General features: G+C 36.7%; 1 protein-coding gene and 1 long non-coding RNA gene across 4 annotated transcripts in view; one reads left to right on the forward strand and one right to left on the reverse strand.

Moving 5' to 3' along the window:
- LOC123758803 (Nicotinamide amidase) overlaps positions 1 to 14,995 on the forward strand; it is an 89,205-nt gene extending 74,210 nt beyond the window's left edge. For all 3 annotated transcript variants that reach the window (XM_045743518.2, XM_045743519.2, XM_069334633.1), the window contains 6 exons: positions 1,724 to 1,828; positions 1,957 to 2,091; positions 4,421 to 4,558; positions 4,864 to 5,032; positions 5,429 to 5,571; positions 6,070 to 14,995. In XM_045743518.2, coding sequence (XP_045599474.2) covers positions 1,724 to 1,828; positions 1,957 to 2,091; positions 4,421 to 4,558; positions 4,864 to 5,032; positions 5,429 to 5,571; positions 6,070 to 6,159 — 780 coding nt within the window. In that variant the 3' untranslated portion in view covers positions 6,160 to 14,995. The remainder of the gene's footprint in view (positions 1 to 1,723; positions 1,829 to 1,956; positions 2,092 to 4,420; positions 4,559 to 4,863; positions 5,033 to 5,428; positions 5,572 to 6,069) is intronic.
- LOC123758804 (uncharacterized) overlaps positions 1 to 15,876 on the reverse strand; it is a 72,911-nt gene that overhangs the window by 55,892 nt on the left and 1,143 nt on the right. The gene's annotated exons all lie outside the window — the stretch shown is intronic.

Raw genomic sequence — 15,876 nt, forward strand, 5'->3', positions numbered from 1 at the left:
AATTGACCATGGCTGGTGATTGGTAATGGGTAATTGACCATGGCTGGTGATTGGTAATAGGTAATTGACCACGGCTGGTGATTGGTAATGGGTAATTGACCACGGCTGGTGATTGGTAATGGATAATTGACCACGGCTGGTGATTGGTAATGGATAATTGACCATGGCTGGTGATTGGTAATGGGTAATTGACCATGGCTGGTGATTGGTAATGGGTAATTGACCATGGCTGGTGATTGGTAATGGGTAATTGACCACGGCTGGTGACTGGTAATTGACCATGGCTGGTAATGGGTAATTGACCATGGCTGGTTGATTGGTAATAGGTAATTGACCATGACCTGTGACAGGTACCAGGTAATTAACCCGGTACCAGGGTGGTGGTGGTGTCAGAAAATTTAGTGTGTTCTGTAGTGTGTGGACTGCATAAAAGGATTAAAATTTGATTTAGATCGCACACAAACCTCGGATTAGTTTAATTTCATTAATTATTTAATATTTAGATTGTCATCTTGTTGTCGAGCTTAGGCTTAGATTTGATTTATATTAAAGTTCATTACTCTGGTCAAACTTATTCAATTTATTAATAATCACTGCACTACCTAATTATACCTGGATTGTACTTGGATGGAGTTCTGGGAGTTCTTCTACTCCCCAAGCCCGACCTGGGGCCAGGTTTGATGTAGTTAATAATAGTCAAATCATAATAATTTATGACTCAGTGCTTAGCTGTAGATGGAGTTAGCCGGCCTCCACATATGATTGACAGTATGGCTGCTCATTATCCGCCTGGTAGGTGAATTCATAGTCAACTCTTCCTGCCAACAAAGTCACCATTAGATTGAATTTAAATTTATATTGATGTTGACCAATCCACACACTAGAAAATGAAGGGACGACGAAATTTATATATTATTTATTCAAATTATCTCGCGTAAATATTTATGAGAATATTAATTGCAGGGTCTTATGTGAGATATTGTTGTTATCTTGCCTTGTAGCTGCTCTCAACTACCCCCCCCCCCCCCCCGGTGTCTACCTTTTATTTTATTTTTTATTTTTATTTATATATATACAAGAAGGTACATTGGGATTGTGAGGATACGTAGCATAGTATTTACCTTCCATACACACATACACATGACCACATCTATACTGTACTAGGTTACTGGGATGGGGGTATGACTAATCTATAGCTGAGGTGTGAAGCAGCACGACCTGATTTAGCAGTCATGAAGTTCAGGACGGCAACAAAACAGCAAGACCCTGGCTGCGTAATGACAGCGTGTTGATAAGTCGCCATGCACCTGACCACAACCTGCCTCCTTCACAGTTAGGGAGCTCTTGTATATTAATAATTCGTTTATTTATACATATTATTTACTCATTTAGAGTTTAAGGCTAACTTTATAGCCTTAAACCTTTAATTTGACTCAACAGTGTTAAGTCAATTAAATCTTTAAGAATTGCCCAGTAATTAGTTTCTTTTAGTTGTATCATTTGTAAGAAGTGACATGAGACAAATTTAGTTTGTGGGTATAGGCATCGCTCCATTATTCCACACTTATGAACAGAGTATCTCTTAGATTTAATATTTTCTTAGAAGTTATTGTAATAAATACTTCCCACGCAAAGGGGAGGGGGTGGCATGAGGGTAGAAATGTGGTGATGGTATTGATGGCCGATGGTGGCAGTGTGACGGTACAGTACTGGTGTGCTACAGGTTGTGCGGCCTGTGACGGCTCTGGTGGTGGTGGATGTACAGAATGACTTCATATCCGGGTCACTTGCCATCAGCAGCTGTCCTGCGGGCCAACATGGCGAGGAGGTAAGCTCACTTTATATTCTTCTGACACATGTCTTCGTTATTAAACATCTCATTTGTGTGTAGTTCATACATGTGCGCGCGCGCACACACACACACACTCCCAAGCTACATTAATTTTTGTATGACAGGTAATCCCACCCATCAATCGGCTGTTGGAAGAAAACCGGTTCGATATGGTTGTATACTCGCTAGACTGGCACCCAGCGAACCACGTCTCCTTTATTGACAACGTACACGAGCGTCTCATACACGAGTCCTGCAAGGTCAGCATCTCATTATCCTGCCTCATCTCTTCTCTACTTTTATCTCTCCTCTGCCACTCCTAATGTATCTTCATTTATTTTCTATGCATCTTTATTCAGATGTAGTACTTACAGTATTTGTAAGGGCTACATCTCTACATCTACATAATGTATCTTCATTTATTTTCTATGCATCTTTATTCAGATGTAGTACTTACAGTATTTGTAAGGGCTACATCTGAATTGATCTCAATTGTTTTAAGTTTTAGTTTGTTTTTCCACATGTCCGAAACGCAGTGTGTATTAGTGGCTTTAGGCATAGTATGTACTGTACTAGCACTATCTAGAAATCCAACATTCTGTTTGTAACTCATCTTGTATGTATGAACTTTTACCTGAATATTTATTTATTTATGTATTTGGAGAATGTATTTAACTGACTTTACCCGAGGGCCACGAACACACTAGTGGCCTCGACAAGGACAGGAAGCCAGCAGCTTGTCAAAGGTCTCCCCATGTCCTGATCTTTTCCAGCTGGATTTTAAAATTCAAGTTTCGGCATTTATGGCTTCTGTCAGTAGGCGGTTCCATGGGTTTATAACCCAACCCGTTCTTGCACTTTCGTATAGTCAATATTGACTTATTAAATACGTGCATATGTTACATACTAGCTTACCTTGAAAAGCTTCATAGAAAACACCGACCTTACCTAACCTTCTTAGTATGTTAAGATAAGCATCTTATTGCTTCGTAATTACAATTATTACTTAACCTATACCTATAATAGGTCAATATTGACTAAGAAAGTGCGAGAACGGGTTGTATAACCCTATGGGTGAAAAAGCATCTCCTGTTTTCTGTCCTACATTGTGGCTTGATGAACTTTAAACCATTGTCTTGTCAAGTGTTACATCTGACCTTTCGAAGTTGCCTGAATCAACGTTCTCCAAAATGTTCAGTAATTTAAAAAGTTCCAATTAGATCAGCCCTGTCATGCCTGGTTTGTAGTGTTCTTAGCCCTGTGGCCCTCAAACATTCCTGTTATGAGGGTTCTAGAATGATTTTTGTTGCCTGGTGTTGAACTTTCTCCAGTGTCTTTCCGAAGATAAGATCTCCATGCTTGGATACAATAATCCAAGTGGGGGTGCACTAAAGATTTATACAGTTGAATAACTACTGTACCTACTTTTCCCTAAAGTCAAAGCTACGTTTTATTATTCCTAGGGGCTTGATTCACTTTTTTTTTTACTGCCAACTTTTACTTGTGCAACTTTTAGTGAATAATAGATTCTGAGACTTCAAGGTCCTTGTCTTCATCCATTTGCTGCAAGGCAGTGTTAATTTGGTAGTTGTGATATGGGTTGCTATGCCCATATGCATGTCTTGCATTTTTCTAAATTAAAAAGTTCCTCTCCTGGAGAATTAGTATCTTTCTTATCTTGAGGTTATCTTGAGATGATTTCGGGGCTTTAGTGTCCCCGCGGCCCGGTCCTCGACCAGGCCTCCACCCCCAGGAAGCAGCCCGTGACAGCTGACTAACACCCAGGTACCTATTAATGCCAATCCTGATCTCAAAAGCTTCATAGAAGGTTGTAACAGAACCCATGAGCACCACACCAGAAATAAATACAGTTTTGATATTCCTAGAGTACGACTTAATCAAACCAGAAATGCTCTACAAATCAAGGGGCCCAGAATGTGGAATGACCTTCCCAACCATGTTAAAGACTGTACCTCTCTCAACCAGTTTAAGTTAAAAACGAAGCTATACCTAATAAATTCCCTGTAACTCACCTTACCCCTCTGTTGTCAAACCATGTATGTTTTTTGTTTTTTTTTTGTTTTTCAAATCAACGCTGTTTGAATGTAATTTTCTGTAATTTGTAATTGTATTTGTGCTGCTTTTTCAACAATGTTCCCCCCTCTTTTACCTCTATTTTTATTTGTACTCAACACATCTTATTCTTTTTACCCATTAGTTTTAAGCTTTAGTCATTAATGTTTTTCCTGCCCGAAACGCTTTGCGTAATAGTGGCTTTAGGCATTGTATGTACTAGCTCTATCTATAAAGCCAACAAACTTTGTAAAATCTCTTTATGTATGTACCTTACCTAAATAAAATTATTATTATTATTATTATTTACTGCTAGGTAACAGGGGCATTCAGGGTGAAAGAAACTTTGCCCATTTGTTTCTGCCTCGTGCGGGAATCGAACCCGCGCCACAGAATTAGTATTAGTACAATATTTAGATGCACACATGCCTTTTTAGACTAATTTAGACAAATGAACATGGGGTAATTGGGTATTATAGTTGCTTGGGACTTGCCATGCAGTGTGATGTTCTGCAGATCACGAGTGATGATGCCGAGGTGTACGACACGGTCATCTTCGACGTGCACGGAGATGGGACACCCATGGAACAGAAGCTGTGGCCACGACACTGTGTACAGAACACCTGGGGTGCCGAACTCCACGAGGACTTGAAGGTAGCTCCTAGCAAATTTCGTGATCTCCTCTTCAGTTGGTCTACTTATCCCGCTCACTTTTTGTATTTACTGTATTACATAGATGTATGCATTCAACCATGTCAGTATACTGTACAGTAATTCCTATCCATTACCCTTAGATTTATAAGCATAAATAAAATATTTACACGAGTTTTCAGAGAAATACTAGGATTTCCCTTCATTAAATTTAACAAAACATTCATATCCACTTTACACTTTAAATAAATGACCAATAATTTCTGTGCTGCTTAACATTCTGAATTATTATTAATTTTCCATTGCAGATTGCAGAAGATGCTGTGTTAGTGTATAAGGGAACAGACCCAGACACAGATTCCTACAGTGCTTTCTGGGATAACAACAAGAAATCACACACATCTTTAAATGAGGAACTGCAAAAGAGGAATGTCACAGATTTATTTATCTGTGGTATTGCTTATGATGTGTGTGTTGGTATGTATTTCTCTCTCCATGCATGCTACTAATGCCAAAATGTTTTTCTCACAACTGACACACACAGAGTGATACAGCTAATTATATCAGTAGTACTCCCCGCCTCAACCCCCCCTCTTTTATCTTAGCATCTTACACGTACACACCCATATTATACACTGTTACGTGTCATTTTCTCTTCATTTTACTTCATTGTTGATATTAATCTTTTGGTTCCCAATACACTCAAATTTTGTTTGCCTCTTTACTGTACACTAAAACTTCCATAAAGAGTTTGTTATAATTAATACTACACGAGACAATAAGGGAAGCCTCATGTGTCTTTCGGGGGTTACATCTCTGGAGATGTGACATAGCTGTTCTCCAGCTATAACTCTGTGTCCTTCATCGTTACAGCAGCGACAACTAGACATGCCATTGAGGAGGGCTACCGGACTATGCTTGTGGATGACGCAGCCAGAGGGGTTTGTGACAAGGATATCCAAGCTACCAAAGATCACACTATAGCCAATAACGGCCTCATTGTCCACTCTACACAGGTGGGAGGCATTCATTCATTCACTTAAGTTAATGCATTTTTCATTTAAACCTCTTATGATATATTGTTTTTAATATGTATTTCAGTGTCCATCAGTAGTTCAAGGTTTTGAGGGTCTTGGTAGTACATTCGGGCTTGTTTTTGACTCACAATTGGAAATTCAGAGTTCGAATGCTGGGCAGGACAGAAATAGTTGGGCATGTTTCTTATCACCTAATGTACCTATTCACCTAACAGTCAATAGATATCCAGAAATTAGTCAGCTTGTTGTGGGGTTGCATCCTGGGGAGTGTCAGTAATCCTGGGAGTCTGAGGGAAATGGGGGGACACCAGGAGTGTAGCTCTCATTCTGTAACTACACTCAGGTAATTACCTGTACACACACGTAACGATAGCTTAATTGCACACACACACACACGGAAAGATAGCTTAATTACACACACACAATGTTCATTGCACTAGATTCATTGGTGTGTAACACCCTATTTAACCTCTGCAGGTCAAGAGTCTGGCCACTGGTCGTGACAGACCTCCAGTGCTGGCATATAGACTAGCCCTTGAGCTCTCCAAGAAGATGAAAAAGAAATAAATTTCAAGTGGAAAAAAAAGTATATGCTGCAGAAAAGCCTAGAGAAAGAGACTTAAAAAGGTAAATATGAAATATCCAAAGAAGATACAGAGGGACGAGAATGATTCATATTTCTGGAAGTAAACAAACTGTAGTATCAAAGTGGAAGGAATAACAAGCGCCTATGTACAATGTAATGACTCAATGATAAATGATTTTTTCTTTTAAATTTAATGCAATTGTTATACCTCCATGTCAAATGGGTAAATTAGGTTAAACATATTATAAAGCAAATCCCATGCATCATAAGCAAAGTGTCTAGCCAACTGCAACTTTTACCTTGCTTATTTTTATAAAATATCTTGCCACAACTTGCAATTACTGTATTGTTAAATTGTTTATTTTATTTTATTAACTAGCGTATGTACCCAGCAATGTGATGCTACCCTGTTCTATATGAGGAATTACAGATTATAGGTCAAGAGCTATCTATAAGTTTACCTAATATCCCTATCTCACAGGATGGTTTGTCATATGTGGGATGTGAGCCTAGTATACTAGCCTGCACTAGCAAACTTTGGGTAGAGTACAGTATGAGAATAACTTCTAATATCCGTGAGCAAGTGAGAGAAAAGTTACAAAGCTCCAGGTATGGTATCTCGTGCCATTTTGTCTAAAGTTATTGCTAATTAGGCCTTCACTAATACAGTATAGTGTTGAGCGTGTCCTAGCTCTTGTTCACAGAGATTACAATTGAAATCCACAGTGTTGTGAAAGTCATTGCCTGCAGCCACCGGCCACAAGTAATCATGTCCCAGCCTAAAAAAAAAAGAAAGAAAAACGTACCTACTCAGAATACAGAATGTGTAGGATTTCTTATACAGTATAGCTAGTGAGAAGACACTGAACTCGGGTGAAAGTCATGACATTCAACCACGCTTGAGGACACCCTTGAAACATTATACTACTACAGTATCGTGTGGACAAAGATATTAACATGCTACTAAACTATTTGCAAATACTGTATTCATATAGGTTGGGTTATCTTAGGATCAGATGATAGCTGAATATGTACTAAATTTAACAAATAATGTAGATGAAGCTTTACAAATTAAGATAGTCATGTCAAGTGAATAATATATATATGCTAATAATGAGGCAGCCATGTCAGCTAAAAAATAACCTGATGTGCTGATACAGTTTCCAAAGCCAATTATTTTGGACAAGACTCGGTGGTACAGTAAGACTACCCAGTGGTATAATTATATACTTAATGGTACAATAAGGCATGTAAACTGCTAAAGTATAAAAAGAATATGTATTTCATAGCCCATATATACTATAATTACAGTACATATATTTATATTTAATATTAAAGTGTAATCTGTTATTCAGTTTTTATAACTTTAGAAAATTCAATATTAAAGATTTCCTAACTCAAGCTGCAAAGAAAATATTTATTATGAATCCACTAACCTCACATATGTACAACCCTAACCAGGTGCCATTTTCCTTAGCTAATGTTAAGTGTAGAGCATTTGTGGTGTAATATAAGCATATTTATCTAATCATATATCTCGCTGCGTCTATCTATCCTCTGTATCTGTATCTACTGCAGATGTTAAACTTGCTATTCAAATATTATAGCAAATTTTTTCAAATAAACTCAAACTACATCTGGAGTTAAGAGCAACAAACAAATTGACCATAATAAAACAATGGAGAAAGTTTCCTCTATCCTTCATGTAAATATATAATGTCAAACTTTATTAACTAATTTCAGTGAATGAATACCAACATTAAATCTTGCTCGAGAGTTATTACACTTTTGTTGTTTTCTCAAATATCAAGGTTTGAGCAAGAGAACAAATGACTAATTTATCTGACTGCTGCCAGTTCTAGTGACTGTGCCTTGAATAAAGCCAAAAGTGTTACTGTATACTGTATTGATATCAATGCTAATAATTTAAGAATTTCATCCTCCTACACATCACTGTGTTGTGTAACAAACTTCACTGCCATCCTTTGTAGATGAACTGTTGTAAATGAACTTCTTGGCAGGTCAAGATGCTGGGCACACTTCCTTACACACAATGCCTCTGTTCACCTAGCAGTAAATAGGTACCCAGGAGTTATTCGGCTGTTGTGGATAACGTCTTTGAAAATGACGAGCTGTTTGCTAGGGGAAAATGCCATGTTACTGGCTTTGCAAGAATCTACCACTTAATCACTAATATATGAACTGTTACAACCCATTGCACATTTTTTGCACAAATTCCTTTCTCCAATAATGGAAAACCATTATAAACAGTGACTAATCCAGCAAGGAACTACAGCATTTCAATTGCATTTTTTGCAAAGGCAACATCTATTAATCAGTGGTCATTGCAACATGGTCTGCTACCCACCACAGTCGCAGAAACTGTTTTTCTCTGAATTATTTAAATTTTTCAGAGTAGCACATTGCTCTCTCTTTCCTTATCATGTTTCCTCATCCTTCAACTCACCTTCTATATCCTTGTCTTCCTTCCTTCCTTTCATACAGCCTATATACACACATGTATGAATTAAATGCTTCATTTATATTTCATATAGATTCATACGGCAGAATAAAACTTTAGCATAAGGCAGTTACAAATATGTGAGTGTGTTAATACTCATGCTGTTGTAACACCCATGGGGAGCTGCTGCAACACTCATGGGTAAGTGCTAAAGGTAGCACTTACCCATGAGTGATAATGATGAAGGAGCAAACTAAGGCTCAGGTACAAGCTGTGTTAGCTTATGTTCATGGAAATAAAATTAAACAAGCTAAAGACTAAAGTAGATGCTGAAAATGTAGGGTATTCTCACAAATAAAAGGTGGAATTTTAAGAAATCATTCATGGATTGCAGCTTGCATTATTCACTGGCATACCATTCAAGACTAGGTCCATCATATAATTTACAGGGGTTGCAGGATCTTTTAATAAGCAGCATATTGGTATACAACAATTTCATACATGCACTGTAATACATTAACATCTACTCTAAGGATTAATGTCTAAATAATTTAGCCTACATATGTTTTGTACTGTGCAACATTTACAGTACTGTATAGTCAACTATTATACTTAAGTGCTTGAACATATTAATTAGTAATCAGTAAATCATTCAACTGCCAGCTTTGCCCTCTTAAGTCGTTGAATGTAGCTAGTGGACTTATACTTTCATTATTTGCCTCAGATACCTCTAATACCAGCTTATGAAGTGCACCATTCACCACATAACCTATAAAGTGATAATTGTTAATATAGTAATGAGTGTTACAGCAAGGTGCCATTCATGGTTGCAAAGAAATATCAAGATAATCAAAGAAAATGGTTACATCTAACCTGTTGTGTTATTGGCTGAGATTCGACTGTTTAACAGAACATTTAGTTATTATATTAATTTTATTAATGCTCAATTCAGCAACATGTATTGTTGTCCATAACCAGTGTATCAGTTGTGAAATGTACAACTGTATTTATCGTTCCTATAATTAAAATCTTGTATATGTGCAGAAAATTGAATAAGGATTTGAGTGAATATGAAAAGCACTTTTCTGAGGGTCTCACCTGGTTGCTCTCCAAGATAAGCATCATCTAGTTCCTATTGAACAGGACAGTGACAGTCTGGGGGCAGGTTTACATTTTACATTAGTGCCACAGGAAACCTTTCAGATGTCCCTACAGGGTCATGATGGCACTAGGGTGGCACTGGACAACATTTAATTCAATTCAAAGTGACCAACAGAATATACAATCAAAATCTCTAGCCCCAGAACTCTCTCCTTAGTTTCATACAAGACAGAGAAGTTCTTTAACTACTGAACATGATACACAAAATTACTTGCAATGATTAAGAAAGTTCACATAAGACAAAAAGCCACAAGATGAAGACATGCATAACACACACAAAATTTCCCTGTACTGCAGTGTGGTACCTAAAGAGAACACCAGGAGGTAGAGAGGGGCACCCACACTTGTCCCTCGGAGGTGTGATCACCAGGAGATGTGAATAATAGGAAGTTGAACCAATTCAACATTACACACAACAGGCCATGTGGGAAATCCATGTGAGGTACTGGGCCACAACCATCTGGTAGGACCACCTGAGCTCTGATGTCAGGAAAAGACATTGCTGAGGAATGCCAGGCAACTGGCAAAAAAAAAATCCAGCAGGTTGTGGGCCTAAGAACTTACTAGCTAATGACTTACATACCCTTAAGAAAAGCCAGGGTAAGCAAACAACCAAGGCCAAGTAGACTGACATTCTCTACAAATCTGAAGAAGGGAGGATTGGTAAGCCCCATATATGCTGAATACATAAATTCCCAGCACACCTAGAAGGAAAAATCCTCACAATAAATTGCTATACGCTGTACTTAAAAATAATGATAATTTTATTTATAAAATACAGTATACATAAGAACATGATACAGTAGTTAAATAGTAGGTACAGGGATTGTATATTAAAAATGCCACTAATACACCAAGCATTTTGAGTATAACTTAAATAATTTAGTTTATTAATTTTAAGGTTAATGAGATAAGCACTTGATACTAAATGAAAAATAAACTGATGTATGAATTGTTCAAGAAATTTAATAACTTATAATTTTATAATATAAAAATTTAATGAAACTTAATGATGAAAGGAATAGACAAAATTATTATAGAATCTGTAGCTTTAACAACAGTGCTGATATAGTACAGGTTTTTAATGTTGCAACATATTAGCCCAAACTGACTTATATAGAATGTGGAAATGTGAGTGATGTTTATTATGTAATGTTAATTGTGTGTTTTCTTAGTTACTCTTTTAAATTTGACTAATTTAAGAGAGAAACAAAAATGTAACTAATTTACATTATATATTTGTTTATGTATCTACTACACCAAATAGCATCTCACATAGTCTTCATACTAATCAAGCCAAGTGTGACACTGGCTCCCCACATTTGCAAGTTGCTTAATTTAGAGACTGTACTTCCAGTCAGTTTCAAACGCATTGTTGATGTAACAATATACTGTATATAAAATTTGTAACTAGCTCATCAAAACTGTAACATGCTCAGCTAAATAAATGTTATGGTTCAGTCCCTGGGCCCATTATAAGCATCTGTAACACTTTCCACTACCTATGGGATGGGTATGGGGTGCATAATAAATTAACTAACTTATTGTTAGCCTTAAATACTATAAATGTACTGGTGTAGCAATCCTCCAGATTTGAAACCAAAATTGTACTTACCATCAAAGCTATGGAATCCGAGATTATTTTTTTTTATTTATAATCTGTAAGTGCCTTGACTGTCACGATCCTTTCCAATAGAATGTAAAAAGATTACTCTAGTGATAGGCTCTGTACCAGCAATTTATAGTGTTTAGTAGGAACACACATGTCACACATTTGACATCTATATAAAAACACAAAATATTGCAGTACAGTACTGTATATGAAGGACTAAAGAGAAAAAATCATAGTTATACTCAACATATAAGCAGGGTTTCTCTTTCATTGTTTTAATGTTCTGCAAATAAAATCATTTGGGAGAAAAACTATATGGAAGTGAATAGACACCAAGCTTGATGGTAAAGCAAAGGTTGTTCATTTATGTTCACTGTATCATGTCAAAGATTAGACTAATCACTTTGTGAGGCCCAGTATACCAGCCGCAGCGCACCACAAGGTAGGTCGCGTGTTGCCCGTGAGCTCACAACCACACTCCAATGTTTATACTCTTTACAGTTTTCTCACCTCAATTTTTGTGCAAAGATGTTCATTTTGGTATCAAATTGTTGACAATAGAATGTTCTAAAGAGATATATGCATACAAGGTAAAATAGAAGAACATTACCAATACCATATGATAAATTACGGTACAGTACATCGTCATGTAAAAAAATTGGCTTTTCGTCATTGTTTACAGTCATTATCATTCCCGACATTATTTGTTACATCATTCGTTTTTGTGTTGCTGCGTGTTTATAAAGGCAGTAACAAAAAATACTCGAGGTAAAATAACCGGAACGGATACACGTTTTGACTTGAGGGGGAGGACGCAGCAGCCACGCGCATGGTCACGAAAACAATGAGCCTCCCATGTGGGTGGCCACCCACACGGTGGTGTCATGATGTCACATAGGGTATACAGAGAATGGAAAGACGTTGACGTGCATTTTAAAACAAGTCCCATAATAATCGGACAACAAATGGAATTTTTACAATTATTTTAATGGTTGCCGGTGTTAACATCATGTCGCACACTACATGTATTGTTGTAATGACTCCGAGAATGTCATCACGAAGTCAAAGTGTTAATACAATGTCTGTCCCAGTCACTACTAACTCCTGGTCTGTATCAAACAAAAAGGATTAAAATATTTCATAACTCTGAGTGCCTCCAGTTATCAGCTCAACATATCCATAATCTTTAACTGGTTACTAGAAACTTGTAATAATTTGTTATCGGTTTCCATAGACTCTTACTGGACAGCTTTCCTTCATACCATGAAGTTACTGTAGGTAAATTATGCTAACTACATTTTATTGTGATACTGTACGTAAAAAATATTTATCCTTCACATACAATTATGAAATAAAATTGTACTTAATTTCAGTCAACAAATCATTGTTTACCCTTTGTTCAAAATGATCATTGTTTACCCTGTGTTCAAAATGATCATACTGTACTTATTATTGTTTTAAAGTGTAGCTTTAATATTCACATATTGATCAATTATAAATACAAATGTTAAATCTACCAAAATATGTGCTCATAATGTTTTGACTGTTACGCACTACAGAACAAGATAAGCTGTGCCTTACATGGTGAGGCAACACATTGGAGAGAAACTGCTATTACAGTAAGCTGCTTATAATGTGATTCTCTCAGACATCAATGTGGATAGTCTCCTGCTTCTAACCAAGTGCATTCTATGAAATGCAACCATATATTTGCAAGAAACTTGTAAATGCTATCAAATTCATCCTTACCATCTAATTATACATTGCATAACTTTATTATTTCCCAGAATTCAGTGTATTTATCCTACATTAAGTACAGTTTTGTGCTGATCATAAACTTATGCAGTACAGTAGTTCAAATGCTACCCAATAAACAATTATTTACTAAATACAATACAGTATTTTATTACTCAGAATTATTGTATGTATATTATATATAATTACATATTATACACAATTATTGTATATTATACATAATTACTATACTGTATACAGTATTTTATAAAATTGTGTATTTCTTTAAAATAAATTCATGTGAAAATAAGTCACTGAATTAGAATTGAGACTGAGCAAAGTTGTACCTGAATGTGAGCTTGATGACACTGTGATTAGAAGTAAGAAGTATTAAAATGTTCTTGGATCGGAGCCTATGTATCAAAGTTGTGATCGACTTGTAACGTTGCACAGTACTATACTATCCTGAATGTTACAGAGATCACCCCATGTCTCGTGGAGGAATCTGAATTCTGCATTCATATGACAATTTCTTAAATTTATATTTTAGCATAATGATTATATGTTCAATGGTTATAAATTATGTCATTTAAAACTGTCCATTTTCTTGCCACAAATGTGTTTCAAGGTACACCATGGGCACTAATAATGGTAATGGATGGAAACTACCCAGGGACCTTCCTCCATCCATTCCCTGCCTCACAGTAGTGTAAATGGTCTCTGGTAGCTAATACCAGGCTCACAGTACTGTGGCTGGTCCCTAGTAGCTAGGCTCACAGTAGTTTAGTTGACCACTGGTTGCTTGTACCAAATTAAAAGTAATGCAGTATTGCCTTGGGTCACTAGTATTAAGTTAGCAGAGGTCCAGTGGCATGTTGCCTGGTCACAAAGTACCAAAACAAAAGTGAACTGGCAGTACCTCAGTCACTATTGCCAAGGCAAAGAAGGTACAGTAACAATTCTGATCACAGACACAAAGTCAATAAAATGCCATGTTAAAAATTGTCTAGTAGCACCTTTGAACATTAGTACCAAGTCAATGGTTGTAGAGTTGCTTCTCTGGTTACTGGTACTATGTGGTCAAGTAGCACCTTAGATATTCAGTAGCAAGCCACACTAATTCAACAGTACCCATGGTGCATGACTAGCAGTCTTATATTTGGTGGTTACTTCATGTGTCACCATCTTAACCTGTTTTGGTTTACTGTTAAATCAATAAGTATTTTGTTACAGGGATATGTAATATGACTACAGTATTGGTGATGGGACCTTTAGATAGTTATTTTTATATACCATTACGAAACAGCTTTATTTAGTTATGTTGTATTATAATTTTACTGTATATGCTTGAATAATACAATATTCTTTATTACACCATTTCTTATATATATGGTATTATATAACTACATTCCTACTTCCAATGTGAAGAATTACTGATACAGTATATCCAGTCCAATGTTATTTCTGTACTTACATGTATAAAGTATATATCTTATAATATTGTCTATAATAAGCAAATGCAGGTTGTGTCTACTTGCCAAGAAATATACATAAAAGTATAAACATGAGTTTAAAATATATATTTAAAACGTAAAAATGATGCAACCTGTCAAACCTAAATCATAATACTTGTATTAAAGTATTGTAAAACCAGTTATTCACAGCCAAACAGTAAGCAGTTCCTTGGTGGACTTGCTCATATGAGGGTGTTGCTCACAATGCAGGGAGCCTATTTGTTACTCAGATTGTTACATAAATGTCACTATTGTTATGACTTGTGTAATGAAGAATATCATCAGAGCCACATTTCTTGTTCCTGCTGTGCTTGAGAATAAATGCTTTGGGATCACCAGTCTTCATATTTACCCTAACATATGTTATGCTGATATCATCTTTATATATTGTACTTCACCATCATGTTTAGCTCAATGGGGAAAAACCTGAATTTTATTCAACTTATAGCCACTATCTTTGGTGGCCATAATAATAATAAAATATTGTAATTGATAAAATCAGTAGGAGTCACAATTCGAACCTGCACACCGGGTACTCCCATGCACATGCCTTAAACCACATGCCACTGGGTGCCGGTAGCCAAGTGGACAGCGTGCGGGTCTTGTAATCCTGTGGGCCGGGATCGATTCCCGGTGCTGGCGAGGAACAATGGGCAAGAGTTTATGTCACCCTGATGCCCCTGTTACCTAGCAGTAAATAGGTACCTGGAAGTTAGACAACTGTTACGGGCTGCTTCCTGGGGGTGTGTGTATGTGTGTAGGAAAAAAAATAGTAGTTAGTAACAGTTGGTTGATTGACAGTTTAGAGGCAGGCCGAAAGAGCAGAGCTCAACCCCCGCAAGCACAACTAGGTGAATACTAGGTCATGATATGAAAAGATTAAAAAAAAAAAAAAAATTACAAGAAACCTTGAAAAAGAAGAGGACAAGAGAGATCGGGAAATTATTGAGGCAATAACAGAGAAACTGACAGGTAAGGAGAAGGATCTTAGTGTATCCAATGTTGAGAGATTAGGTAGGTCTGAAACAAATCTGGTATGAATAACCATTGCAAATTTTACTTGAATTTACCCGAGGGCCACTAATACAAGTGTCCTCAACAAGGACAGGAAGCTGGAGGCTTGTCAAAGGTTCCTTCATTTGCCCGGATGATCTTTTCTATCTGTATTTTAAAACCCAGTAGTTTTGGCGTTTACAGCTTCAGCGGGATGGCGGTT

This window comes from Procambarus clarkii, chromosome 31 (genome assembly GCF_040958095.1).
Source record: "Procambarus clarkii isolate CNS0578487 chromosome 31, FALCON_Pclarkii_2.0, whole genome shotgun sequence".
NCBI classification, from domain to species: domain Eukaryota; kingdom Metazoa; phylum Arthropoda; class Malacostraca; order Decapoda; family Cambaridae; genus Procambarus; species Procambarus clarkii.